The 25,881-nt window shown below is 34.4% G+C and overlaps 3 protein-coding genes across 7 annotated transcripts; 2 read left to right on the forward strand and 1 right to left on the reverse strand.

Moving 5' to 3' along the window:
• Positions 1-534: 534 nt before the first annotated feature.
• On the reverse strand, positions 535-9,206 carry LOC132060104 (uncharacterized). Of its 5 annotated transcripts, none has more exons than XM_059452999.1 (9): positions 8,747-9,206; positions 5,656-6,048; positions 5,420-5,560; positions 5,238-5,341; positions 4,925-5,146; positions 4,261-4,755; positions 2,544-2,965; positions 1,349-1,442; positions 535-936 (listed from the first exon to the last, which is right to left on the reverse strand). In XM_059452999.1, the coding sequence occupies exons 1-9, from the start codon at positions 8,942-8,944 to the stop codon at positions 801-803; spliced, it is 2,205 nt and encodes a 734-aa protein (XP_059308982.1). In that variant the 5' UTR covers positions 8,945-9,206; the 3' UTR covers positions 535-800. The 5 variants fall into 5 exon arrangements, with proteins under 5 accessions (XP_059308982.1, XP_059308983.1, XP_059308984.1 ...); XM_059453000.1 differs by having other exon boundaries at positions 5,420-5,556; positions 5,652-6,048; XM_059453001.1 differs by lacking the exon at positions 8,747-9,206 and adding an exon at positions 7,524-8,150.
• A 4,285-nt stretch (positions 9,207-13,491) lies between these two features.
• Positions 13,492-21,719, forward strand: LOC132060107 (zinc finger CCCH domain-containing protein 49-like). Its single transcript, XM_059453005.1, has 5 exons — positions 13,492-13,659; positions 13,937-14,063; positions 18,041-18,310; positions 18,787-19,010; positions 20,699-21,719. Exons 2-5 carry the CDS (start codon positions 13,959-13,961, stop codon positions 21,537-21,539), a joined length of 1,440 nt encoding a protein of 479 aa, XP_059308988.1. The 5' UTR covers positions 13,492-13,659; positions 13,937-13,958; the 3' UTR covers positions 21,540-21,719.
• Positions 21,720-23,858: 2,139 nt separating this feature from the next.
• Positions 23,859-25,635, forward strand: LOC132060919 (protein GAST1-like). Its single transcript, XM_059453812.1, has 4 exons — positions 23,859-24,026; positions 24,482-24,541; positions 24,682-24,715; positions 25,281-25,635. The coding sequence occupies exons 1-4, from the start codon at positions 23,958-23,960 to the stop codon at positions 25,460-25,462; spliced, it is 345 nt and encodes a 114-aa protein (XP_059309795.1). The 5' UTR covers positions 23,859-23,957; the 3' UTR covers positions 25,463-25,635.
• Positions 25,636-25,881: the final 246 nt, after the last annotated feature.

Raw genomic sequence — 25,881 nt, forward strand, 5'->3', positions numbered from 1 at the left:
CAGTATATGTCATAAAAACAACTTTTTGGCCAAGTAGAGGCTTCAGCCAAATCCGATTATCACGTTAACTTGCTTTATTCAACAAAGAGATTGATTTTTTTGGCACCCGAGACCAACTTAGCGACACATTTACTAATGCAATACTTGTCGGAATGAATCCTAAAAGTAATATAGTAGAATGACTTGATTATATGACTAAATAATAGCTAGAAAGATAAAAAGAGAGAAACGACTGGGGCGTTGAGAAATCTAGACTTTAAAAGTTCAAATAAAAAACACAAAAGAATATTCAGTCGAACTATCTTTATTTTGTCGATCTTCGTGAAATACTCTTGGAAATGGGAAGATTAGAAGTCAATCTTAGATGTGTCAACTTCGTCGTACTCATCCTTCGAGACTTAGATGAGAACAAATCACCTAGTTTACTTTGTGCACCTCGACTAAAGATAGAACCTTGTTAACACTTCTTCATTGCAATACCAAATATATAGATGAACTTTGGCAAGTACTCTAAGAAGGAAAAGAACATTACACCATTCATAAATATTCAGTCCTATAACAAACAAAATTGCTGCATCATGGATAGAAGATGGCCAAAAAACAAAAACTCTTCTAATTATACACAAATAGCTTACTTTTCCACACTCCTTTCGCCCTCACGTGTACAAAATTTTATGAAACAATTCCTAACACTGGGAATAATGAAAGGAATACGCGTATGGAATAGCAGTGTGAAAAAAAAGCAAGCTAAAGAATTCTTTTTCTTTGTTCTCCTTTTGTTGTCGTCCTTTTTTTGACAACTATTGGTGCAATTGGCAGTTGTAATCTTGCCTGCAATCGAGGACTGCTTCATGGCAAAGGCGCCAGTATTCTTTGTATGGAATAGACATCCATGGCAGCGTAGCGGGAAGACCAATCTTTGGAGCAGATGGAGTTCTATATAATGGGAAAGTAAAAAAGAGAAGTGAGAAAGCCAGTAAGATTAAGACTGGTTTGGTATGACGGAAGTCATTTTCCATGGAAAAAAAAAATTCTTGGAAAATGCTTTCCGGTGTTTCGTTGTTGAGTGGAAAATAATATTAGCATGCCAGAGATTTGGTGAAAATTTTGAGTCCTAAAGAGTCCTAATAACATCTAAGTGTTAGTTCCGCCCATAAGTGAGGGAAGTCATTTTGCCCCCCTTTGACGGAAAAGGTTTTCCATGGAAGAAAATTTCTGTAAATGAAATACTAGAAAATGACTTCCTCGTGGAAAACATTTTTCTAAGAGACGACTTCCATCATACCAAACACAACCTAAGAGTTCCAAAAGGTATAAAAGAAGATAAATTAAATACAAGTTGAAACACCTTTTCCCTGTCAGAACTCCATAAGCTGACAATGCAATAGAAGATCTAGATACATCTGAAAAAACATTTCTATAGTGGGGCCAAACTACTTGTCCTGCATCAAATTTTTGCAGAGTTAGCAAGCAGAATAAGAGCACTTGAAAAAGAATAAATAACAAGCAAGCATGATTTAGAACCATGAGCCAGGAAGCGGAAGGATAAATTGCAGGCAACAGATAGAAGCTAGTTCTTGATCTAATGACACGGTAAAATGGTAACCATTATGTGAAAATTTGCCAGGTATAATATTCTTTGACAGTTCTTCACTAGTGTCACTATAGTGGTAATAGAAAATCTTACTATTTGGTAGGGGAGAGACGTGCCACTAAAGGGATCAAGTTTAGGAGGGATTACACCACAAAAGTGCAGTACTGCAAAATTACAACAACAACAACAACAACAAGCCCAGTATAATCCCACCATGTGGAGTACTGCAAAATTACCATTTCAAAATTTTTAACAAAGAAGATCTATAAGGTATCATCTGCTAAAAGATCAATTTCTATAAGGTATCGACTGCTAAAAGATCATTACAATAAGAAGGATAACAAATGATCAAGCAAATTGAGATAAGTAACACATTGCATTGCAGCACCATCAAAGTAAGACTTTAGATTCTCCAAAGTAGATCTTAAACAAAGTTCAATACAACAGTCCCTACAGTTTTAGGTTATCATGAAAAGAGTGTCCATAACCAACAAGTGAAGTAGATAAATTTTCCATCTTCCTTTCAGTATCCTATTCTAGCTTTATTGGAAAGCAATATCTAGGGTAGTCTGGAAAAATTGCACTCAAAGTGAACTACAAATAGATCATCTTTTCATACTGCAGACAAATAATGGATAAGTCTAGCAACAATAAGAGATCCTGCCAAATTTACACTTTACTAAAAGACTCCGACTCAATCAATTGTTGAATGACGTGTTTGCTTCCAGAAACTGTAGATACTACTACACGAATGACATGCTATCACAAGAAGATATGGATGCGTGGCATTAACTTTTGAAAAGTTGGACTTGGAGTATACAGTACCAAATGCCCACAGAGGTGAGTCCTCCTATCCAAAAAAGCAAACTCTAGAAGCAAGAAATATATTATCCTTCACCTCCTTGGTCACAAAATCTCAAGAATTAAACAATAATGCTCAGGAACTTACTCAAGCTCAAAAAATTGCTGTGGAGAAATGAAACCAGAACTGTCGATTTACAGCAGTTTGCGTGGCGAGAATTCTCAGAGCCTGATGCAGTCTTACCAGCAGATTCAACCTCTGAAGAATTAGTGGCATTCCTCTGACACAAAACAATCTCAAACCATAATCCAGAAGGAAATCGCTTCCTCCTCATGAACCAAAAGAAAATCTTAATGTATGGTGTGGCATGAATTATAGATATGCCAAACTGAATGGCTATGCAGACAAAGCTAATGGTTGTCTTCATAATGGTGAAGAAAATATAGAATAATGAAGTCGTCGGTAGCAGAAGTAAAAGCGGAGTAAATAGGAGAGACCCAACAACATGCTGTTCCACACTGTATGCATAGCTGTCTAGTCTCTGACGAAGAGGATTCCACTTCCTACCCCTGTAATTAAAGGAGACATTATTATTGGTTTTAAGCAGCCACCACAACAGCAACACTTACCGGTAACTAATTAAACCTAACTGCCACATACTTGATGCTGGTTTGTCAAAAAAAGATATAGAGACTTTGTGAAAATAATTCAGTTAAACAGTCCTCTCCAGTGAAAAAATTAGCAAAATGATGGTAGCTATCCATGACCAGTTTATCCCCCTATACCTGAATTTGGCAAGTTATATGATGGAAACCTATTACCTTAATATTCTTTTGATGGAATTTTTTTCACCTTTTGAAGGAGTTGTTTGGTGAACTAGTAGTTTGGGAAAAAGAAACCACAACAAAAAATTGAAAATACACAGTAAACAATAATGGAATTTTTTTCTCCTTTTGAAGTAGTTGTTTGGTGAACTAGCAGAGATGAATATTTGGTTCGTAGAAGTTAAAGATATCAATTAACCAGAACATAGCGAGGTTAGATTTGTTCGCTAGTGATCTTTCTTTTAAGCTGCTAAAAGCCCCACCAGATCAAATGAATAACCGAAGTAGAGTGCGAAGCTATTACACTCCGCTTTGATTACCACACTCCTCAATTATGTTGATAGACATTTTTTTTTTTTGATGAAATAAGTGGTAATTATGTTGATAGACAATATTAACCTTGAGAGAATTCTCTCCCCTCCTCGGTCTCCTCCTCACAGAAGGAACCTAAGGCATAGATCAAACCTTATTTTACCTATTCTGATCTCCCTATCCCCCTATTTCTGTTCCTTCTTTTCCTGCAGTTCCTGTTTTAGCAAAACCTGTTCAGCAGAAAATTGTCCTTATTCCATTGTTAGTATCCCTTAATTTTTTGCCAGTCAATTGGATGAATAATTGTTGAATAAATTCATTTCAGACCAAGGTTAAGATCATTGATTTTAAGTTTACAAGGGGCTAATTTGTTCACCTAAAACTTCACTAAATTTTGATGAAAGATCTATTTTAGTTTTTTTTATCAGAAAAAATGAATAGTAACATCTGTTTTAGTTTTTAAGGTGGTTGGACTGAAAGATAGGAATCACTAGTGTTGAGTGGCAAAGCTTCACACCATGATTGCCTCCTATATCCGATGTTATTAAGTAGCCTACAAGAATGAACAGTTTCTATCGTATGTTAAAAATAAAAGGACAAAAAGGACTAGATTTGTCTTAAACACTTAGTGACCTCAACAGGGTAAATTATGATTACCCCTAGATCAACTGGCCAATACCAGTCAACAAGATACGTTAAGATGCAGATAGCATTATAGGTTAATATACCTGAAAAGCCTCCATAAAGCATCTACTGCCTGTATTTGCCATGAATAGAGCAGTGTAAGTAACCACTGAAGAATAGACACATGTGTTGTTGCTAGTGAAATTGTGTCAATGATCAGAGCAGCGGCTGCAGTTAGACCAAACAATGAACCAAATACAGCAACTACTTTTATGAGATGAATCAAGAAGAAACCCAATAACCACCAAATGGTAGACCAAATTTGAATAGCAATCAGGGAAATTGTCCCAAGAACTCCGGCTAGCTCAGTGTTCAACTTGAATCCCGCTGGGTTTCCCATAAGCCACACACAACCAGTACGCAGAAGATAGTTAGTGGCATTTTCAGAAAAACTTGAAACCCATGCGCAAGCTGCTCTAGCTCGAGACCACAATATGATGCCAAAGAAGTTCCCCAGAAGTAGATCAACTACAAGGCTTGTCCACATGGAATGTTTGTGAAATGCCGCTTTCTCAGCATACTCCACGCAGGATTGAGACCTAAAATACAAGTCCTCTTAGTGCAGGAAAAACAATAAGAAAGCATAACCTAAAACATGGAATACACATATCAATTTCACTCAATGAATGGTCTGCATTCATTTAGCTCTATCCAGAACACACAAACGCAGGATGAGTTCAGAGAATAAGGTTATCAGAGAAAGTTTACATGAGACCATAATCTTTGAGAATAACCGGCCAATAGAGGAGCTGGCAGCATCGGATTTCCAGATTTTTGCATGTATTACAAAATACCTTCTCCAATGCAACATAGATATACGAGTGGGACACATGGATCAAACAGACATGGAAGGACTGAAGGATGACGTAGAAGATAGTTGAGAATGATGCAAGCAATACAGCAAGCAGTTGCCATGTCAAAATAGAAAACCTGGAAAGCCATTTGATAGCTATTAGAAATAGCAGAGAAACAAATGGAGCAGCAGAAAATCGAACAATGTTTAAAGTTTAAAAGAAATTACATGCAAAAGAAATGGAAGGAAACCCTGGATCTTTTGGCAGAATTATTTGCTTCTGTAAAGACTTTAGCCGCATTAGCAGTGTTGATAGATAGAATTACAGCATCCTGTTTTCCAGAAAATGAGAAAGCAGATTTAGAATCACTACACAGTGAAGGTAAGTTTAAACTTCATAATTGATATACCAAGTCAAGATATGGCTGCTTCCTGTTAAGATCCTTAACCCATTCAGGCTTCTTGCACTGGTTTGTCACCCGCTCAGATGGACTCTTGAAACCCAATGAGTAATGGTGGCCACCAAACACAGGAATTCCATAAAACACTACCTGAGTTTATTTTGACGAAAATAGAACAATAAGGAACTGCCAGATAAAGATAAGGAAATTTAAAGATGTCGTATGGGTGATTATGACTTACATACGTGGACATCTAATTGGAATATGGCTTCTCCCTTCCTATGTAGATGATGCACTTTTGGTATTAGCTCTACTTTTCTGCTAACAGCGTGAGAATTATCACATACAATCTGCACCCAAATGTTATCCTCTAAAGAGAATGTTTTACACTGCTCTAGTATCTTATCCAATTTGTGACATCCACATTTCCATCTTCCACGTTTCCCTCCAGGCGCAAGTTGTTCAGCACACAAGCACGTCCTCTTATTAGTAGAGTTGATATGCTTGTTCCCTTTGCCTCTGACCATTAGTAACTGCCCATTACTGCTGCAATCTGCTGCATAATAACCTAGCAGAGAGAACTTGCTTTTATCTTGTAGAAGCACAGGCATCTTTCTGTTTATGCCTTGAAGAACCCTCTAATAAAATGAGACAGAAATCATAGGATAAATTTAGACAAAAGTATTCGTCGAAAATAATCGCAACAAACTTGTAAAAGGATAAAATCAGTTTTCATAAAATATATATACAAATGAATCAAAGTCATGCACTAGCATGGAATAGTTACACAGTATAAGTGATAACAATGTGATTTTGTATAATTCTGGACAAAACTATAATGGGCGGAGGGTTACCCGACCACAAAAGCCACTTACACAGTACATGTTTTGTGGGTGTATCATTGATCCCAGAGATCTCTAAATTCAAGTTGACTCTCAAATTATATTCGACAATTATTATGAAGACTTTTCCAATCAAATAAAAACCAGAAGAAACTTGCTTACATCAATCATATTCATCCATTTGCTCGAGTTTTAGAAATTTTATCTCCTTAAGTTACATGCATTTACTGCTTTATGTGTGTGAAGGGGAGAATGTTATTTTATTCAAAGCGCCATTGCGAAAAACATTACCACATTTTCATAGCATTAACGCGGCTTATACTTGGAACAAGGAGAGAGTTACACATTAACCACCCACTTAATAATCCCACATCACAGTCCTCATAACAGTTATTTATGCAGATCCCTCAAATAACCAATCAAGCATCATTAGTCCCAAAAGGTACTAATTGTCTAAGAGCCCGTTTGGATTGGCTTATAAGTTGCTTATAAGCTGTTTTCAGCTTTTTTGAGTGTTTGGCTGGCCAACTTAAAGCCATTTTATGCTTAAAATAAGCCCAAAAAAATAATTGGGCCCGTTTGGCTTAGCTTAGCTAAAGCAGTGGTTGGGTAGCCCAACTTATTTTTTTGGCTTATAAGTTGTTTTTAGCTTATAAGCTGCTTTTTTAAGCCCATCCAAACAGGCTCTAAACCCAGACTTTCTGTTTTCTTATTTCTAGTGTCATTGCAAGAGCAATCCCTTTTACACTTTAGCAATTGTTAAAACCATACCAATCAAATAAAAACTTAATTCATCACAACTTTTACTCTACAGATGCCAAACATTATTTAAAAAAAAAAACAAATTTTCATTACTAAGTCCATCTCCATAAAATGGTGTCAAATACTAAAATAAGAGAGGGAAGGAAGTTTAAAGCTTTATCTACGTCACCTTTCCACATTTAAACATTATCCCAGATCACCATGTTTCATCCTTTTCACGTTTTGAGATTAACCCATTTCACAATTATACATTACCAGTTCACCATTTTTTCACAACAAACTTGAAAACACTAACTTAGATATTGAATTCACCTCAACCCAGATTGTAAAATTTGAAATCACGGTAACCCGGCTCACCGTGTTTCATCTTTTTCACATTTTGAGACACATTAATGTGTTAACCAGTTAACCACTTTCCAACTTTTTCACAACAAACTAGAAAAAGACTAAATTACATAAATCCAGATTGTAAAAATTGAATCTTTAAAAGGTTATTGATGAAATTTTACCTCAAGATTCATATGGATAGTCATGGAAAGAAGTTCAGACTCACCACAAGCGAAAGCAACAACAATGTCAAAAGAAGCTTCAGAAACAAAAAAGAATAGAAATGCAAATTATTCAATTGATTTAATGAAGATAGATGTGTTGGCCACCAAAGCCTGCATTTTCTATTGGTTTTTCTCATTGTTTATCCAACTTGTCTATTCATTTCTACTTTTGATTGGAAATTTGACCCAAATGGATGTCTTAATCTTCCATTTTTGTGGCTTTATCCACTTCACCTTTCCACATTTAAACATTAACTCAGCTCACCAAGGTTCATCTTTTTCACATTTTGAGATTAACCCATTTCACCTTTTTCACATTTATACATTAACCAGTCATCAAAAAACATGTATACATTAATCAGTTAACCATTTTTCAACTTTTTCACAACAAACTAGAAAGACACTAAATAACGTTATTCCCATAAACTCAGATTGTAAAGTTTGAAACTTTGAAGTGTTATATATGAAATTTTAGCTCAAGATTCATATGGGTCATCATAACTTTTTCACAGCAAACAAGAAAAACACTGGGGAGGGTAAAGTGTACGCAGACCTTACCCCTACCTCGGAAGGTAGGGAGGCTTCTTCCGAAAGACCCTCGGCTCAAGAGAAACATGACAAAAAAAGGTCAAATAAGGACAAGATGATCAAAGCAATATGAAAATGAAACTAACGAAAGCCAAAAAAAAAAAAAAAGCCAGGATAAAGCAGTCTGAAAAGAGCAAACTAGAAAACACTAAATTACATAATTCACATAACACCACATTGGAAAGTTTGAATCTTTGAAGTGTTATATAGGAAATTTTACCTCAAGATTCACATGGGTGGTCATAACTTTTTCATAACAAACTAGAAAAACACTAAATTACATAATTCACATAAACCCATAAACACTAAATAACATAATTCACATAAACCAATATTGTAAAAATTGAATCTTTGAAGGGTTATATAGGAAATTTTACCTCAAGATTCACCATGTTTCATCTTTTTCACATTTTGTGATTAACCCACTTCACATTAAGACATTAACCAGTTAACCATTTTTCAACTTTCCCACAACAAACTAGAAAAACACTAAATTACATAATTTACATAAACTCAAATTGTAAAGTTTGAATCTTTGAAGGGCTATTTACTGCAAAAATTGAATCTTTGAAGGGCTATTTATGAAATTTTACCTCAAGATTCATATTTCTGTTGATGGAAAGAAGAGCAGATTCATCACAAGCAAAAGCAACAACAATGTCAAAAGAAGCTTCAGATGAAGAGATAAACCAACCAAACAAGAAAGCATATGAATGCAAATTATTCAATTGATTTAATGAAGACAGATGTGTTGGCCACCAAAGCCTGCACTTTCTATTGGTTCTTTTCATTTTTCATCCAACTTGTCTATTCATTTCTACTTTTGATTGGAAAATTGGACTAAATGTGTGATTTTTAGTGGATTTTTTGGGGGTTATTGACAGATCTTTGTGGGATTTTGGAGTTGAGAAAAGAGAAGAATTGCAGATCGAAACTTTACTGGGCAAGAGATTCGCTTTGGAAGTTGCGAGTAGTGAGGAAGTAAAGTGGAAGAATGTTTCTTTCTTCTTTATAATATCTTTTTTTTTTTCTTTTTCTTTTTGCATTGAAGTAATGTTTCTATTTAATTTTTTTTTTTTTTTAATATAGATGGTGTTGTGAAAAAGGCAGAATTCATGCAAAATTCGAGTCTTAAGAATGACCAAAATTCCAACGTTTGACGAAAATACTCAAAATTATTTCATCATCTCAGCGTTTTCAAAAAATTACATTGTTAAATTTGTCGTTGGTCACGTTAACAATTTTTTTCAATATTAAAATGCCCCTTTTTTCAAAAAAAGGGTATTTTAATTACATTTGAAAAAAAATCGTTGTATTTAACCAATGAGACATATTTGTGTATTTTGATCAAAATCAAAGTATTGCAAGATTAGCTCGTAACTTCATAGTATGAGACGACAAGACGTTTTATTTCATTATTGAGCCTTTCAAATGTAATTACATTGTTATTATTTGTCATCCGTGCTAGGCGTTAATTATATCTTTTCAATTGAATTAACGGTTTATCTGGCATATATCATTAACCCAAATTGCATTTTGGAAATGAAACTAACTAGTTGTATTTAATAAATGAGACACCCGGTGCTTAATAAAAAAATAAATGAGACATATGAATTGTGTATTATATGAAGAGAAATCAAAGTGCAAGTCTGCATTTGACATATGTGATTTGTGGGAGCGTTTGACTGAACAAACCTTCAAATCAATCAAGAGTATGTGATTTATAAGTCACATTTGGTAATATGTCTCATTTATTTGGAAAAAACAATTTATAAGTTAAATTGTACACATTCAATACCTATAAGTAGCATTTAAATGCTATTTCATTCATATAAAAAAGGACTAACGCTTTCTTAATGATTTTTTTTGGTTATACCAGCGATGATAGGTGGATCTGATAGGTCTGTTCCAATTCTAGTAGGTGCGCATGATATGGCATTTTTACGATTATATAAAATTTCATTCCGGTTATTACCTCCTTATACTGCCCAATTCCGACATAAATTTTGAGTACAACCTTCCATCTCCTCCTCCTTTATGCTAACATAGGGCATAGGCTCACGTTTGAGCTACAAATATATACTAGGGGTGTACAAAGTAAACCGATAAATCGCACCAAACCGATAAACCGAGTCAAATCGAGAAAAAAATCCGACTAGTGGTTTGGTTTGACTTGGTTTGGTGTTGAAAAAAAAAAATCGACCATAATTGGTTTGGTTTAGTTTTAGCTAAAAAAAGTCAAACCGAACCAAACCAACCCGACATTACATGTATTCAATTTTTAAAATATTTTATACATAAAAATATTTATTTGTAATGTAATTTATAAATATTTCTTAATTTTTTTCATAGTTTTTCATCTATTATCATATTATTCAAGCTTGAACTTAGGATTTTGAATGTGAATAAGTTTTATATCATGGATGTTTAGTAACTCATATAAAGTCCAAACCAAAACCAACTCAACACTAATATTAATAAAAGAATTTCAATTTACCCATAGAAATGACAATAATGTTGGATATCTATTCTTTAATTTTGCATAATTGATTTAGAGAGTGAAAATACAGAACTTAAGTTTTTTTTTTCTTGTCATGTAATTAATACTTATTAGCCGTACTTATTTTAGCATGACTTAGTATTTTAGATTATGGTCATTTTCTTTATGGCTTATTAATTAGCAATATTTATTTTAACCGATTTTATTATCTTTTTTTGAATATTTTAATACAATGTCATCACTCCTCACATTTTGTGTTATTTTCTTATGAAACATCTTAATTACATAGTTGTATCTTACTAAGACTAAAGAAATATTTGACGTAAAAGTTATATGTTTTGTATCAAGATTATTCCGAAAAAAAACCCGAGGTTGGAAAACCCGAATTTTATTAGTTTGATTTGGTATATAAATTTAAAAACCCGACGCAATTAATTTGGTTTGGTGTTTAAAAAATCCGAATCAATCCGGTCCATGTACCCTTAATATATACTATTGGATGGGATAGCACTTATTCGCTCCTGCAAAGAACTGCACATGCGAGTTCCACCCCTTTTCTCATTACTAAAATAAAATATGTTTTCTATTTTACTAAAAATGGAATGAAATGATGGTCTTTATAATTTCATTTTAGTCCTTCTCTTATAAATGAATTTTGATTCTGACTTTCATAATATTTGACTTACACATATTTTATCTTCAATATGCATTTTTGGTCTCTTTATAAGGGGTGGGCGTTCTATTCTTCGGTTCGATTTTATCAAATTTTAATTTGGCTATTTCGGTTTTGATTTTTTGAAGGTGGACACCGAACCCAACTAGTTCGGTTCGGTTCTTTTGATTTCGGTTTTTTGAACTTCGGTTCGGTTCGGTTTTAATTTTTTCAATTCGATTTTTTTGATATAATATTAGAAGCGATTCCATTTACACTAATTCATAATCTCAAAAGTAATAAAACATAAAACTGATAAATTGAAATCAAAATCAAACAAACAGGATACACAAGAACAGAAAACCATAATCATGATATAGGATTACTAGGTGTTATATACATACAATAAAAATAACTAAGAAAATACATAAAGGATATATATTAATCCTAAAGACACATCCTAGTCACCTTCCTTTGTTAAAGATATTTGATTTTCTCAACTGAAGTGAAAAATTAGGGATACAAAAGACGGGTTTTTTAAAAGAAAATTCAGTTTTTTAATCCATGTTTTTAGTTTTTTTTTTTTTTTAAATGGGTTTAAAAAAAATCAAATTTTAAAATTAAAAAAAAAAAGACGGGTTTTAAAACTCATTTTTTTTATGAAAATTCAGTTTTTTATTTTTATTTTAAAAAAAATTGACACGTAAGCCGAAAAAATTAAAAAAAAGAAGAAAAAACAAATAAATACACACGAGGACCAGTGTATGTCACTCTCCCATACGAGAGCGGGGATCGTCACAGTGGGTAATTATTCCGTTTTAAATAAGTTTTTGCAGTAATAGGATCCTTTAAAGGTGTGTGTCGATTTTTTAATTTTCGGTATTTATGATGATAACTGCCTTATCCCTATAAACAATAGTAATATTTAGATAAAATTTAAAATTATATCACATTTAAATATGAAAAAACAGTATAAAATTTAACATAATACTTACATAATTGAATGATTTAGTATTTAATTACCGTTAAGTTTGTAAAAATTCACAGTTTAACGATTAAAAGGGGACATTAATTTATTGAAAGGTAAATATCTTTAACCAAGAATTGTACGAAATGATTTTATAGCCCACTTATAAAATATTTTTAATTTTCTATCTTTTTTACAAGAGATTCATTTTTACATATAAGAGATTTGAAAAATAACACATAAGAAATCTAAAAGATCATTTATTCAATTCAAATTGTAAGACGTCAAGAGATCCGTTTCCTCCTAGGTATTTTAAGAATTAAGTGTTTGGCCATGAAAGCCAAATAGTTTTTCACTTTATTTAGCCCCCGTTTGGCTATAAGAATTATTCACTTTATTCCAGAATTTTTTTTACTTTTTTCCGGAATCAGCGTTTGGCCATGAGAATTCCGAATACAACTTGAAGTTGTATTCCGGAATACCAAAAACTCAAAAAAATTGTTTTTAAAAAAAAATCACTTTTTTTACTTTTTTACAACTACATTTCACCAAAAACTATAATTCCAAAAATTACGGTCAAACACAACTCCAACTCCAACTCCAAAATTCTAAAAAAAGTGAATTTTTTTTTAGTATCTATAGACAAATGGGGCCTTAGAATTTTGAAGTTGGAGTTGAAGATGAAGTTGTATTTAGTTATAATGCAAAGAATATTTGGTTATTTAAATGTAGTAAAAGTGAAAAAAATGAAAATGGGATTTTTAGTGTTTTCTAAATATCTATTTTTTTTAACTTTTCTTTTTGTTACATCGGTGGTAGGGCAAGGGGAAATTGAGAGGTGGGGAATGAAACCCTTACCAATAAAGTGAATGTTAGGTAACCAACCAACTAAGCTACTAAGATTGGAATTGGGCCAAACGTTGAAAAGAAAATCAAAAAAAGTGAAAAATTCTCTTGGCCAAACGGCTCCTAATAAAAGAGAAAATTATACTATATGTTCATCGGGGCAATAATACTATCAAAATTGACCCATTTTTTTAATTCTGACAAAAAATATTCAAACCTTTTCTCTCTTTCTATCTTTATATATATATATATTAGTATAAGTATATGTATATGTTTATATATATCTATATATATTTGACTTATTTTTCGTAACGTAAGTTTTGGGCTATTTTTTTTACAATATAAGTGATCAACTCGAATTTTTGCCCTAATAAAAGTTATTGAAAATTCTATTTTCCTTCTCTTTCTTCTCTTCCTTGGCACAGTAATGGGCTTTTTTCCTTGTCGTTCCTTTTGCTCTGCCGCCGTAACTCCTCCACCGCCGTAAGCTCCGCTGCTGTGGTAAAAATTGGTGTGTGGTTTGCTAAATTAACCTAATTAGGTACCTTCTATTTGCTGTACTTATTTATTACTCCCTTTGTTTCAATTTATTTGAACCTATTTTCTTTTTAATCTGTGTCAAAATAAATCACTTCTTTACTAATTTAAAAACAAATTTACTTTATGAATGATTTACGGTCACACAAATTTTCAAGGCTTATTTTAAACCATAAATTTCAAAAGTCTTCCCTCTTTCTTAAATGTAAACTGAGGGAGTATTAATTAAAATATGAAATTGTTTATGTGAAGAAAAAAAAGGTTCTTGTTTCGTTTGACAGGAAAAAAGTAGTGAGTAAATAAATGGCGCATAGGTTGCTTCGAGATGCAGAAGCAGATGGATGGGAACGATCTGATTTCCCCATTATTTGTGAGTCTTGTCTTGGTGATAGTCCCTATGTTAGAATGGTAAGCAATACTTTTTTTTTTTAACTTTTTTATGATTTTGTAGTATTAGGGTTTGTTTGTTATGTTTTATGTTGTTTTTCAACTAGAATTTAGGGGTTTTGTGTTTATAAGATTCATTTGGTTCCTCTTTTTTTGTCTTATTTTCCTTTTTGGTAAATTCCAAAAAGAGTGTCTCTTTCGATGTTTAGTAAGTTGACAATTCAAACACCAGAGGTGACAAGTATATAATCACAAGATTCAAAAGACATTTTAGTACATTATACACATCTTTAATTTAGGAACACAAGATGGATGGGAATGATCTGATTTCCCGATTATTTACGAGTCTTGTCTTGCGGATAGTCCCTATGTGCGAATCAGGGGCGTATCTAGCCTATTAAGTGGGGGGTTCAATTGAACCCCTAACTTTTGACACGGAGTATAAATTTATGTGTAAGTAATTATTAAAATTATAATATATAGTAGATATGAACCCATAACTTTTAAAATATAAAGGTTTCAATACTAAAAATCTTAAAATTGAACCCACAAGATTAAAATCCTGGATCCGCCTCTGGTGCGAATGGTACTAATATTTTTGAACCTTTTCTTTTATTTTATGAATAATTTTACGGAAAAGGGCCAAATATACCCCTGTACTATGAGAAAAGGTTTAAATATGCCCCTCATTATACTTTCGGTCCAAATATACTCTTGCCGTTATACTATTGGTTCAAATATACCCTTGTACTATGAGAAAAGGTTCAAATATTTCCGTTAAGTCCAGGTTACGTGCACCGACATTTGATGAGGTGGGTGCCATGTGGCCAATGTTAACCCATTTTACCCATCTCCTCTATTTCCTTCCCCTCCGCCACTAAAATTCCTTCTCCACCACCATTAATGGTGGCTTTACTTTCTTAAGTGTTAGTGCTTAGCTGAACTCGACACAGAAAATGAAACTACTGGCAGAACAATTCTTAATCAAGAAAAAAGATACCTTTGAAAAGATCCAAATTTTCTCCATCTGAAAGTCACATATGTCTACTCCAAGTGGCTTTTCAAAAGAGTGTTAAATTAATTTAGTACCTAACTAATCCAGAGCATGACATTTTAGAAAGATGTTTAGAGAGATAGTTGTTTAATTGATTTATGCAAGTGTAGAGATTTGTCCTTTTGTCAATTCCACCATTAAATTAAGGACAAAAGTTTTGTTTTAATGCATTCGATAGTTAAATTGGTGGAGGGGAAGGAAATAGGGTAGATGGGTAAAATGGGTTAAATCCGAGGTGGCATGCCACGTGGTATCCACCTCATCAAATGTCCGTGACACGTAGGATTGGATGTCCATCTCGGACAATCTTAACGGAGGAATGGTATATTTGAACCGTTTCTCATAGTACAGGGGTATATTTATACCTAAAGCATGGGTATTATATAGGGGTATATTTAAACCTTTTCTCATAGAATAGGGGTATATTTGGCCCTTTTCCGATAATTTTATGATTTGGTGTTTGTTTTTGTAGTATTAGGGTTTGTTTGTTATGTTTATGTTGATTTTGAACTAGAATTTAGGGGTTTTGTGTTTATAGGATTCATTTGGTTCCTCTTTTTTGGTACTCCCTGCTTCCATTTTTACTTGTCCAGTATACTAAAAATAGATGTCTATCTTAACTTGTCCAATATGGTAAACCAAGAGATAATTTACCATTTCATACTTATTTTACCCTTATTATTATGGCCCCTTAAGGGGCGTGCCGAGTGAAACATGGACAAGTAAAAATGGACGGAGGGAGTATGTTTATGTTGTTTTTGAACTAGAATTGAGGGGTTTTGTGTTTACAGGATTCATTTGGTTCCTCTGTGGAATTTAGGAACTGATTTTGTGCCAATTTTCTCCTAATTTATTGAGCTTCTTCCATCCAAATTAGTTAATTTTGGTTTTAAAAAAATGTTAATTTGGTTTTAAAAAGGTCTCTTTTTTTTTTTTTTGGTCATTTCCCCTCGTATGCATAGGGCCATGTTTAGAGTATTCGCTAGCAGAGAGAACACAAGCATGAAGTTGGACATAATTTGAGACCTTTTGATCTTGGAGTAATTATTTTGATGTTATTAGTCCGGTAGATTTTTTGGATTTTCTTAGTTGCATGAGCATTTAGGGGAGTTAAGTCGTGTTCTGTAATCAATTACATCCTCTAGATGATTGATTAATGAAATCCTGCTGTACTTAATCCCAAAAGAAAAATTTCTACTTAACTGCTTTGGCAAGGTGGCAAAAGGATTAAAGAGAAAAAGCCTCAATTTGGTAAACACAAACTAATGTTTGAAAAGGAAATTAATGAAGTTACTTATTCAAAGTTTCCAGTTTCTAAAAAGGATTTTTGTTCATCTTTTGCCGTAATAATATCTCGGGGTTTGCAGCGATAACTCGGTATATCTACTATACGACCATTAACTAAAATATGTCGATGGTTAACTAATTGATGGGCTGCGGGAATAGTTGAAGCCATACCCAATCGAAAAAGGATGTTATCCAAACGCATTTATACACACACACACACACACACACACACACACACACACACACACTCACTTCGACATTAGGTGGATAGTGGTATGCCCCTCTAACCCTTATTGACATAAATAGTAGACTTGGTCCACAAGTCAGGATTCAAACTTGTGAAGTGCACCCACCACACATCCTGCGCGTACTAAATTGAGGAGTTATCTGTCTTAATTTTAGGTGAATATAGCTGGAGGTGGATCCAAGATTTAAACTTGATGGGTTCAACGTATGTTTAGGCCTTACCCCTGAACCATTGCATTTCTGCGATTATGTGTTTAGAGCAAAATATTTGTTGAAACTTTACTTTTTCTAATATATTCTTTTGGCAATATATATGTATGCTCCGCTAAAAAATAATTGTGTAATGTTGAACCTGTTGAGTCTATGTTGCACATTGACTGGCGTACCCTGTATATAGCACTCTTACATTGATAAATCCAAAAACTCATTTCTGTATAGTGGGATTGATATCTCAGGAAACAGGATTTTAGATAAATCATCTGTATCTCAGGAATCAGGATCGTAGATAAGTCATCTGTTTTCCATCAGCAGTTTTATTGAATAGTGGAACAGTTTGTTACTAACAGAAAGATTTGCATTTCTACTTGGTAAAACCATAATAAACAGGACCACTTTATTCAAATTAGGGACTAGAATTCGTAGTTTTTTTTTTCCTTTTATAAGGAATCAAACTTCAAGGTTAGAGTGCATTCTGTTATTTCTGATACCCCTCAGTTTTTTACTGAAGTATTTATAACGTGTGATGCATCTGGCTGCTTATATATATTGAAGATAACATTTCAAGTATTGTCCTTGAGTCATAGAGGAAGATTGAGTGATCCCTTTTTCATAAAGAGAAAGGCTGTAAGCCTATTATTCTCTTTCTAGTCCTTGTTTGCTGAGTCTTGATTAGGTTATACACTTGCTTGAATCACGTTCTTAACAAAATAGATTCTATATTCGTTTTTCGTGTCGTTAAATGAGGACAACTTTCCTGCACCCAAGGGTGTGGTCTAGTGGTCAATGAGGGTTGAGCACCATGAGATCTCGGGTTCAATTCCCAGCAGAGACAAAATACTAGGTGATTTCGTCCCATCTGTTCTAGCCTTGGTGGACAGAGTTATCTGGTATATGTGACTGGTGGGAGGTGACATGTATCCCGAGGAATTAGTTGAGGTGCGCGCAACGGTTATTAAAAAAAAAAGAAAAAAAAAAAAGAAAAACTGAGGACAAATTTCCTAAATACAAAGCTGTATCCTGCTTTATTGCTTCTACTAGCCATTCCTATTATCAAAATGTCAGCTTTCTTCGTGCACGTCATAGAGATTGACCTGGGTTTTATGACGTGGTTACTTCTGGCCCCTTGTCAATTCACCTTTTCTTTTCCATGCCCAATTATTGAACATTTTAATCTTGTCATTGTTCCTTACAGACGAAAGCAGATTATGACAAGGAGTGCAAGATATGCACACGACCCTTCACAGTGTTCAGATGGAGGCCTGGTCGGGATGCAAGATACAAAAAATCTGAGATCTGTCAGACCTGCAGCAAGTTGAAGAATGTCTGTCAAGTTTGTCTTTTGGATCTTGAGTATGGTTTGCCAGTTCAGGTCCGGGACACTGCTCTCAGTATCAATTCTAATGATGCAATTCCCAAGAGTGACGTTAATAGAGAATATTTCGCCGAGGAGCATGACCGCAGGGTACGTGAAGCTTCAACTGGAAGTCTTTTAATAGTTAATATAATACGCCTTTGTGAACCACCTGCATATACACAGTTTACATGCATAAAAAGGTCATACTTTTGTTCAAACAGTGTCCTTTACTTTGTCTTCTGTTATTAACCCCCCCTCCTCCTTTAAAATAATGCTCATTTACTACTGAGGGCATGTGCTTGTTACAGTGAACATTTTTTACTTGCATATTATGGTGCAAATGTTGATTAGCTTGTTCGACAGTTTGCTGAATCTTCGAGCTGAAACTTTCTTTTAGCCCAGAATTGATTTATTGGGGCTGTGTTATTATTGATTTTCCCCTCCTTTCTCCCCTCCGAGGGAGGAGTACATTAGGAATGAGATACATAGTAAACATAGAAGATCAGCCTCAGATAAAACTGTTGTATGTTAATCACTCTTCTTTTCTATTTTCTCCTATCGACCTACATTTTCTTTATGAACAGGCAAGGGCAGGGATTGATTATGAATCTTCATATGGGAAAGTCCGTGCAAATGACACTATTTTGAAGCTCCAAAGAACAACTCCATACTACAAGAGAAATCGGGCACATGTTTGCAGTTTCTATATACGTGGTCAATGCACAAGAGGTTTGGAGTGCCCTTATAGGCATGAGATGCCGGAGACCGGGGAGTTGTCACAGCAAAACATTAAGGACCGTTACTATGGGTATGTGCAACTGAATATTTATCCTGTTAATTTGAATGCTTTTTGTTTTTTTAAATGCTTGTATAACCATTTTGACCATTTAATCTCCTGGTGTCAAACTGTCAATGGCTGTTTATAGCATCCTCTCTTGTTGCTTGTTCATACTTTTGTTTGAATTTTGATACTGTGTTACATATATAGTTTTGAAATCGTTTTTTTTTTCCATAAAATTCGTCTTATACAAACTAATAATTAACTAATCTAACAATCTAATTTTAATAATAAGTAGTAGTAACAATTAAGGTTCTATTTCAACATGGAACAAAAGGGCCCCAACATACAGTATAGTTAGAAAGAGTTTTGATGCGAGGCTTGGTCAGGGAAGGTGCAGGATAGGGATCTGTCATCTATGGAATGAGCTTCCACAGAGTCAAATGTCCTGGATTACAAGGAAAAGACAGAACCCCTTGCTCAGCAACAGCAGCTGATTCAATAGTGATGCTGTGTGTTTTTTCTTTTCTTATTCAAATTCTTGCCTACTTTTGAATCAGTGGACATCAAAAAAGTTGCTTGGTCGTCACACGTCTAGTTAGGGATTGTTGCCTGGACTCTGATGATGCATAGCTGAACTTGTGTCTGCACCTCTATATAGACTCGATACTGAGCCATATAGGTTCCTAAATTTCAATGTTGATCACAGTAACAATCTCTGCATGTACAAGACCATTCACATTTTTCTTTTGAGAAGATATTTGATAGTCAAATTCACAGACATTTAACCTTAATTTGCTTGCCTACTCGCCATATCATTGCATCAGTATTAAGTATGTTGCTCGGACTCTTCACTTTCAGTGCCGCACCCGTGTCGACACGACATGGGTGTGGGTGTGGGATCCATACCCGATCTGGTCAGCCAATTTTGGGTACTTTGACCAAAATCGAGGGAGAAATTCCGGATAGATTCAATGGATTTATGCAATCAAAACAAAAGCTACGGTAAAATTAAAGAAAACGGAATACTTGTATATAGAAACTTCTATGTCACTCCTTTTCCTTTTATCTCCTCCTGAGATTCTCCTCTTGATCAATATTTTCTCCTCAAATTTTCCACAAAATATCTCATAATTTTGGTTTTATAACTCTATTTTAAGATATTTGAATTATTTCTGGCCGAATCCCCGCACCAGTATCCATACCTGGATCCGTATCCCCGAATCTTAAAATTTAGATCATGAAGGATCCGACCTCTAGATCCGCACCCGTATCGGACACCCGCACCCGAGTCCGAGCAACTTAGGTATTAACAATCTTTTAATTTCCTTCCTAACTATGGAACCTTTGGAAAATCAAACACCTCAACAGACATCCATGTCCGGCACCCTTAACGGGTCTAGGTGACATAGGTCAAGTATCAGATGAGAAGGTGGGACTAGCGAGGTCACCCTAACTGCATAGTTCTGTCATCTGGATTACAAGTTTATTAGGTAATGCTGGAGCAATACAATTGTTCTCATACTCTGAGAAGCTAATACCGTACTGTTTACAGCTTTGAAATGTCCACCTTCATTGTTGCTAGATTAGTGTCATCTTGTTGCATCTACTCTTTCCTGAATATTAATTATCCTAATGATCTTTATTAACTTAAAAGAGCTATATTCGTATTTTTGGCGCAAGAAGTGTTGTCATTATGTTACCTGCAATGCTTGCAGAGTTAATGATCCTGTGGCGATGAAGCTACTTAATAAGGCAGGTGAAATGCCTTCATTGGAGCCCCCTGACGACGAGAGCATTAGAACCCTCTATGTGGGTGGTGTTGATGCAAGAGTCAGTGAGCAGGACCTAAAGGACCAGTTTTACGCACATGGAGAAATCGAGTCTGTTAAAATGGTGTTGCAGCGTGGTTGTGCTTTTGTAACCTACACTACAAGAGAAGGTGCAGAGAAAGCGGCTGAGGAACTAGCAAACAAGCTAGTGATAAAGGGCTTGAGACTGAAGCTGCTCTGGGGGAGACCACAAGCTCCTAAAGCAGAGATCGAGATGTCTGATGAAGCAAGACAGCAAGTGACTCATAGTGGATTGTTGCCCAGAGCTGTCATATCACAACAGCAGAATCAGCTTCCTCCACCCCCAGGCACTCAGGAACAACCCCCACAACCGATGCAATACTTCAACATTCCGCCAATGCCTCAGCAGGAAAGAGCATATTATCCGTCAATGGATCCTCAAAGGATGGGTGCCGTTGTTCCATCTCAGGAGGGAGCTTCTAGTTCAGCTTCAGGGTCGGGGCCTGAAAACAAGAGTGGTTCCGAAAAACCACCACAAGGACAGCATTATGCATATCCACCGGCACCTCCACCTCAAGGTCAATTTTACCCGCCTTACTATCCACCACCACCCTATGGATATATGCCACCACCACCGCCTCCACATTATCAGCAGTATCCCCCGCCTTATCAAGCTACGAGACCACCTCCCCCACCTCCTGCTGGTGACCAAGGTGCTTATCAGCAGAAGCCTCAACCAGCAGTAGCAGCAGCACAACCACCTTAATTTCCTCTGTTTTGTCTAAGCGGCTTTGGTCAAGAAGAATCAATGTAAACCCGATGGCCGATGTTCTGTATTTTTGTTACTGCAAAGAAAATTATTGCTATGTGAGCCTTTTGAATTAAGTATTTGATTCTGTTGTGACAATGCAATTACCATGGTATTAGGTGCCTCTATTGCAGATGTTTTCTTTGTTTCCACATCATCCAGTTAAGTAATGTAGTTTGGTTTTTGCACCGGGTTAATTTGGATAAATCTGTTACAAACTACAGGAACAATGAATGTAGCATAATACAGAACTTCTCATATTAAAATATCTTGCTAGAACATGAAATCTTTCAGTCTCGGTCCTATTTCGATATATACTATAATTTTGGCCCTATTGGTTGGCAACAAGCTAATAGGGTAAATCTTTTGGTAACATGATTAATTTTCTTCCATTTGTAGGTAGATGACTCCCATGCCAAAAGCAAGTCACGAGACTACTATAGTGAACCAACAAACCATAACCTGCTAAATCCCAAAATCTTTGTGGTCCACACAAATCTAAATTTCACTAACTTCCAAGGCAAAAGCTATGAACAGAAGATAGCAAACAACTAGAAGTATTTTCCTGCAAAATGATGAATTGTATTTACATGGTTCACGAGAAGTTTGGCCTATTGATCAATAAAATGAGTGCGTGGATTTAGATTCCGGCAGAGACAAAAACATTAGGTGGTTTTCTCCTATCTACCCAAGCTTTAGTTCATAGAGCTATTCAGTGTATGTGTTGATGGAAGATAGCAAGTATCCAGTAAAATAGTTGAGGTGCTCGTAAATTGGCTCGGTAGCTGGTACCCCGTGAATTTGTTAGCAGGTATCACGTAAAATAGTCAAGGTATTCACAAATTAGCTTAATAATTAGTATCCGATGGAACCCATATCAAATATCAAATGAAATAGTTGAGGTGTGCGCATCAGAATTTTGTTAGTACAAGGACAAAAAAAAAAACAATGGTTCACAAGAAGTTTGAATAGATTGAATGAAGGCTCCTTCTACACATTTTCAATCTTCCTACCACCTGTCTATAAAGACAATTTTTTTTCTTCATATAAATAGTTATTTTGAAGATAAGAGTTTGTTTTCTTTTGAATGTTATATAGTTTATGTAGGTTTTATCTGTTAGGCCTTCAAGACCATTGCAGACCTCTAAATCTTATTGGGAACATGTGAGAGCTAGTGAACACATGTGAAGTTTCTTCTACTTTCATTTTCATTCTGGATTTTCACAAGGATTCTTGGCTGTCTTCCCTATGTAAATCGACCACCAACTTCCTCTGCTATTTTTTTAATTTTTAATTTTAATGAATTCTAAGTTAAAATATATACATTAATAGCGTAAATATTTTGTACACGATCAGTGTACGTAGTTTTACATGTCATAGTTAGTTAGTTATCATTTTGCTAGGTTATTAATCAATAAAATTCATTGTAAAGTAATTGTGCACCTTATAAATGATTTATTTACTTAACACACCACCTCCATTTAGTAAGGTTAATCTTACGTAAGTCATTGTTTATTTAATATAATAAAATAATAAACTCACAATTTTTTTGTTTAACGGCGAAATTTATTTGTTCGATTAATCTGGATTTACCTTTCCAATATAATAATAACCTGACAAAACTATTTTTGTAATATTTTTTATTTAATCATCCGGTATACAAAATTTGTTCATCCAATTCATATGGATTCGCTCTATATAAAGCTCATCGGGGGAGTTTTAACGCTCCCTGCAAAAGAAGATTCAAATTTGAGACCTATGAATTTAGTGGCAGGGCTAGAATTTGAAGCTTATGAATTCAAGATTTTAGTTCTTTTAAGTTACTGGTTCTAAATTAATAATTTGTACAATTTTTTTTAAGACAAATACAAAGTTTAGACCAAAGCTAATGAGTTTCGCCCAGGAATAGCACTAGGTTTTTGGTTAAGGGTTCGACCGAACCAAGTAGTTGTAATTCAAACCTTATATTTATTTTAAAAAATTCATTCAGTATATACAAATTATTAATTTAAAATTTAGTAACTTACAAGAACTAGAATTTCGAACCCGTACACTTCAAATCCTGACTTCATCTCTGATTCGACCAAACCCGTAAGTCATACTCTAACTGCACATGCCCCGATCTCTAATTGAGGGTGGAAAAACCTTTATCAGTTCATCACGTTCGGGGTATGATAATCATGTTGCTATCAAAGAATAATGTTAACATTGTAAAATACCCACAGAATTCAAAACACTTTTTGAGTTTCCAACTGCCTATAAATACCTCATCTAACATTCCAAACAACATAAACCATCAAACATTAGTTTCTTTTTGTTTCTCTTTTGGTCATCACTTCCTCAATTTATATATCATTCTTATCAAGAAAGAACAAAATGGAGAAGAAGTTTAGCCTAGTGCTAATTCTCCCTCTTCTGATAATGATTCTTCTTGTCGGAACCCATGTAAGTTATCAACTCCCCACTGTAATGCATATATAATTCGTGTCGAAATAATGAATTCAGTTGAACCTATAAAATCTACTTTAGATTCATGTCGAAATAATGAATCAGTTGAACCGACAAAATCTGCTCTAGATTTTCGTCTCCGCCGACAACATTACTTTCCTCATATCAAATTTTACTAGTATCATTTTGACAAGTACCCCGTCAACTACCCTGCCCTATAACTGGAAGCCAATTCAGAATCTAGAGTTAATGAATTATATATATTTTAATTTCTTTTACATATGCATATGTAATTCGTGAATTGAACCGATAGAACCTACTCTAAATTCATCTCTGACGACAACATTACTCCCCTCATGTCAATTTTTTTACTATTTAATCGTTTTTTTTAGCAAATTTACTTTCATTTTTGTTTTTGGGGGTTGATATTTGGCATTGGTTATGGTTATCAGGCAAAAAATATAACAGAGACTCCAGCATCTCAGCCTCAACCTCCTAAAACTTCACCAGTGGTAAGTCTTCAATATTCACTTTCTTTTGTCCCCCCCACCCCCCCCCCCCCCCCCCCCTCCCGGTCTCTCTCTCTTTTTTTTTTTTTTTTTTTGCAATGGAGTAGCTAATTCTTACTTATAAAATTGTTTTTTTCCTGCAGAATGGTACCACTCCTGGTAGTCTCCACCCTCAAGGTATTAAAATGATATGTTTTCTTTCTGAGATTCAGACTAAATGAATTTTAATCAATATTTTAAGATGTATTTTTTCACCAAATTGATATGAGAAAAGTTGCAACTTATAGTACTTTTCATGTAGTTTTCATATATATAAATTTTAATCTTAAAATATTGAGTTAATCTAATTCACTTTAGCTTCAAGATTTAGTCAAATTGACTTTCGAAAAGTGAAAAATATCATATAAATTGAGATTGGGTAGTACTAAATATCGAAAAGTATATCTTTTTGGACCGACTAAAAGGAAAGAGTCCCATAAATTGAGATGGAGGGATTCAAGTCATCTCTTGGCAAAACAAAACTATAGTCATCGAACGGTAGTCTGTTGAACACTCCTCAGAATATTATATTGTATATCTACCAAATAGGTCAAATGTATATATATATTAAATCTTGAACATTACTTATAATATATTAAAAAAATTTGGAGTGAAATTTTGATTTCTTCTTATAATCAGAGTGTCATGTTATACTATATAAGCTTACCAAATTTTTTATTTTTCAATTTTGGTACATATGCAGAATGTTTACCAAAGTGCACATATAGATGCTCAAAGACACAATACAGGAAGCCATGCATGTTCTTCTGTCAAAAATGTTGTGTAAAGTGTCTTTGTGTTCCTCCCGGGACTTATGGGAACAAGCAATTCTGCCCTTGTTACAATAATTGGAAGACTAAGAGAGGAGGACCAAAATGCCCCTAAATTCATCGGCACTGACAATATAAAGAACTTTTATAGTATCACTGTAATTTAATTTGTTGTAAGACGTTACGTTGTTTGTCTTATTTTCAAATTACTAGTTCCACTTGTTATAGATAATCTCCTGTAATTATATTTTAAGTGACTAAATAATGTAAAATTCTTTCACTTTATCAGTGTATAGGAGTTCTTTTTGTTCCCAAGGGCCGATATTGGAATTTCCTATATTTTGCTTCATGCTCTACGTACCTACAGTTAGAGGCTTAGAATTTGCTATAATCTATCTCAATTTGTATGTTAACAACCAGGAAAATTTATAGGATATTAGAAAATTTTATGGGCTATGAAGAAGGAAAAGTTCGTTCTTATATCGGAACTTACGTAAATGTATCCTTCGACCCACTAATTTACCTACATAGTCA

This window comes from Lycium ferocissimum, chromosome 6 (assembly GCF_029784015.1).
Source record: "Lycium ferocissimum isolate CSIRO_LF1 chromosome 6, AGI_CSIRO_Lferr_CH_V1, whole genome shotgun sequence".
In the NCBI taxonomy this organism is placed as follows: domain Eukaryota; kingdom Viridiplantae; phylum Streptophyta; class Magnoliopsida; order Solanales; family Solanaceae; genus Lycium; species Lycium ferocissimum.

Excerpts from the sequence above, each read along its gene's own strand:
- LOC132060104 (XM_059452999.1), bottom strand. The coding sequence starts at position 8,944 with ATGAAAAGAACCAATAGAAAGTGCAGGCTTTGGTGGCCAACACATCTG. Across the intron at positions 2,966-4,260 it reads GCTTTATGGAGGCTTTTCAG|GGGTAGGAAGTGGAATCCTC; the intron begins GTATATTAACCT and ends CTTTAATTACAG. Across the intron at positions 1,443-2,543 it reads CAGCAATTTTTTGAGCTTGA|GACAAGTAGTTTGGCCCCAC; the intron begins GTAAGTTCCTGA and ends AATTTGATGCAG.
- LOC132060107 (XM_059453005.1), top strand. The coding sequence starts at position 13,959 with ATGGCGCATAGGTTGCTTCGAGATGCAGAAGCAGATGGATGGGAACGA. Across the intron at positions 18,311-18,786 it reads CCGAGGAGCATGACCGCAGG|GCAAGGGCAGGGATTGATTA; the intron begins GTACGTGAAGCT and ends CTTTATGAACAG. Across the intron at positions 19,011-20,698 it reads ATTAAGGACCGTTACTATGG|AGTTAATGATCCTGTGGCGA; the intron begins GTATGTGCAACT and ends CAATGCTTGCAG.
- LOC132060919 (XM_059453812.1), top strand. The coding sequence starts at position 23,958 with ATGGAGAAGAAGTTTAGCCTAGTGCTAATTCTCCCTCTTCTGATAATG. Across the intron at positions 24,027-24,481 it reads TTCTTCTTGTCGGAACCCAT|GCAAAAAATATAACAGAGAC; the intron begins GTAAGTTATCAA and ends TATGGTTATCAG. Across the intron at positions 24,716-25,280 it reads TGGTAGTCTCCACCCTCAAG|AATGTTTACCAAAGTGCACA; the intron begins GTATTAAAATGA and ends GTACATATGCAG.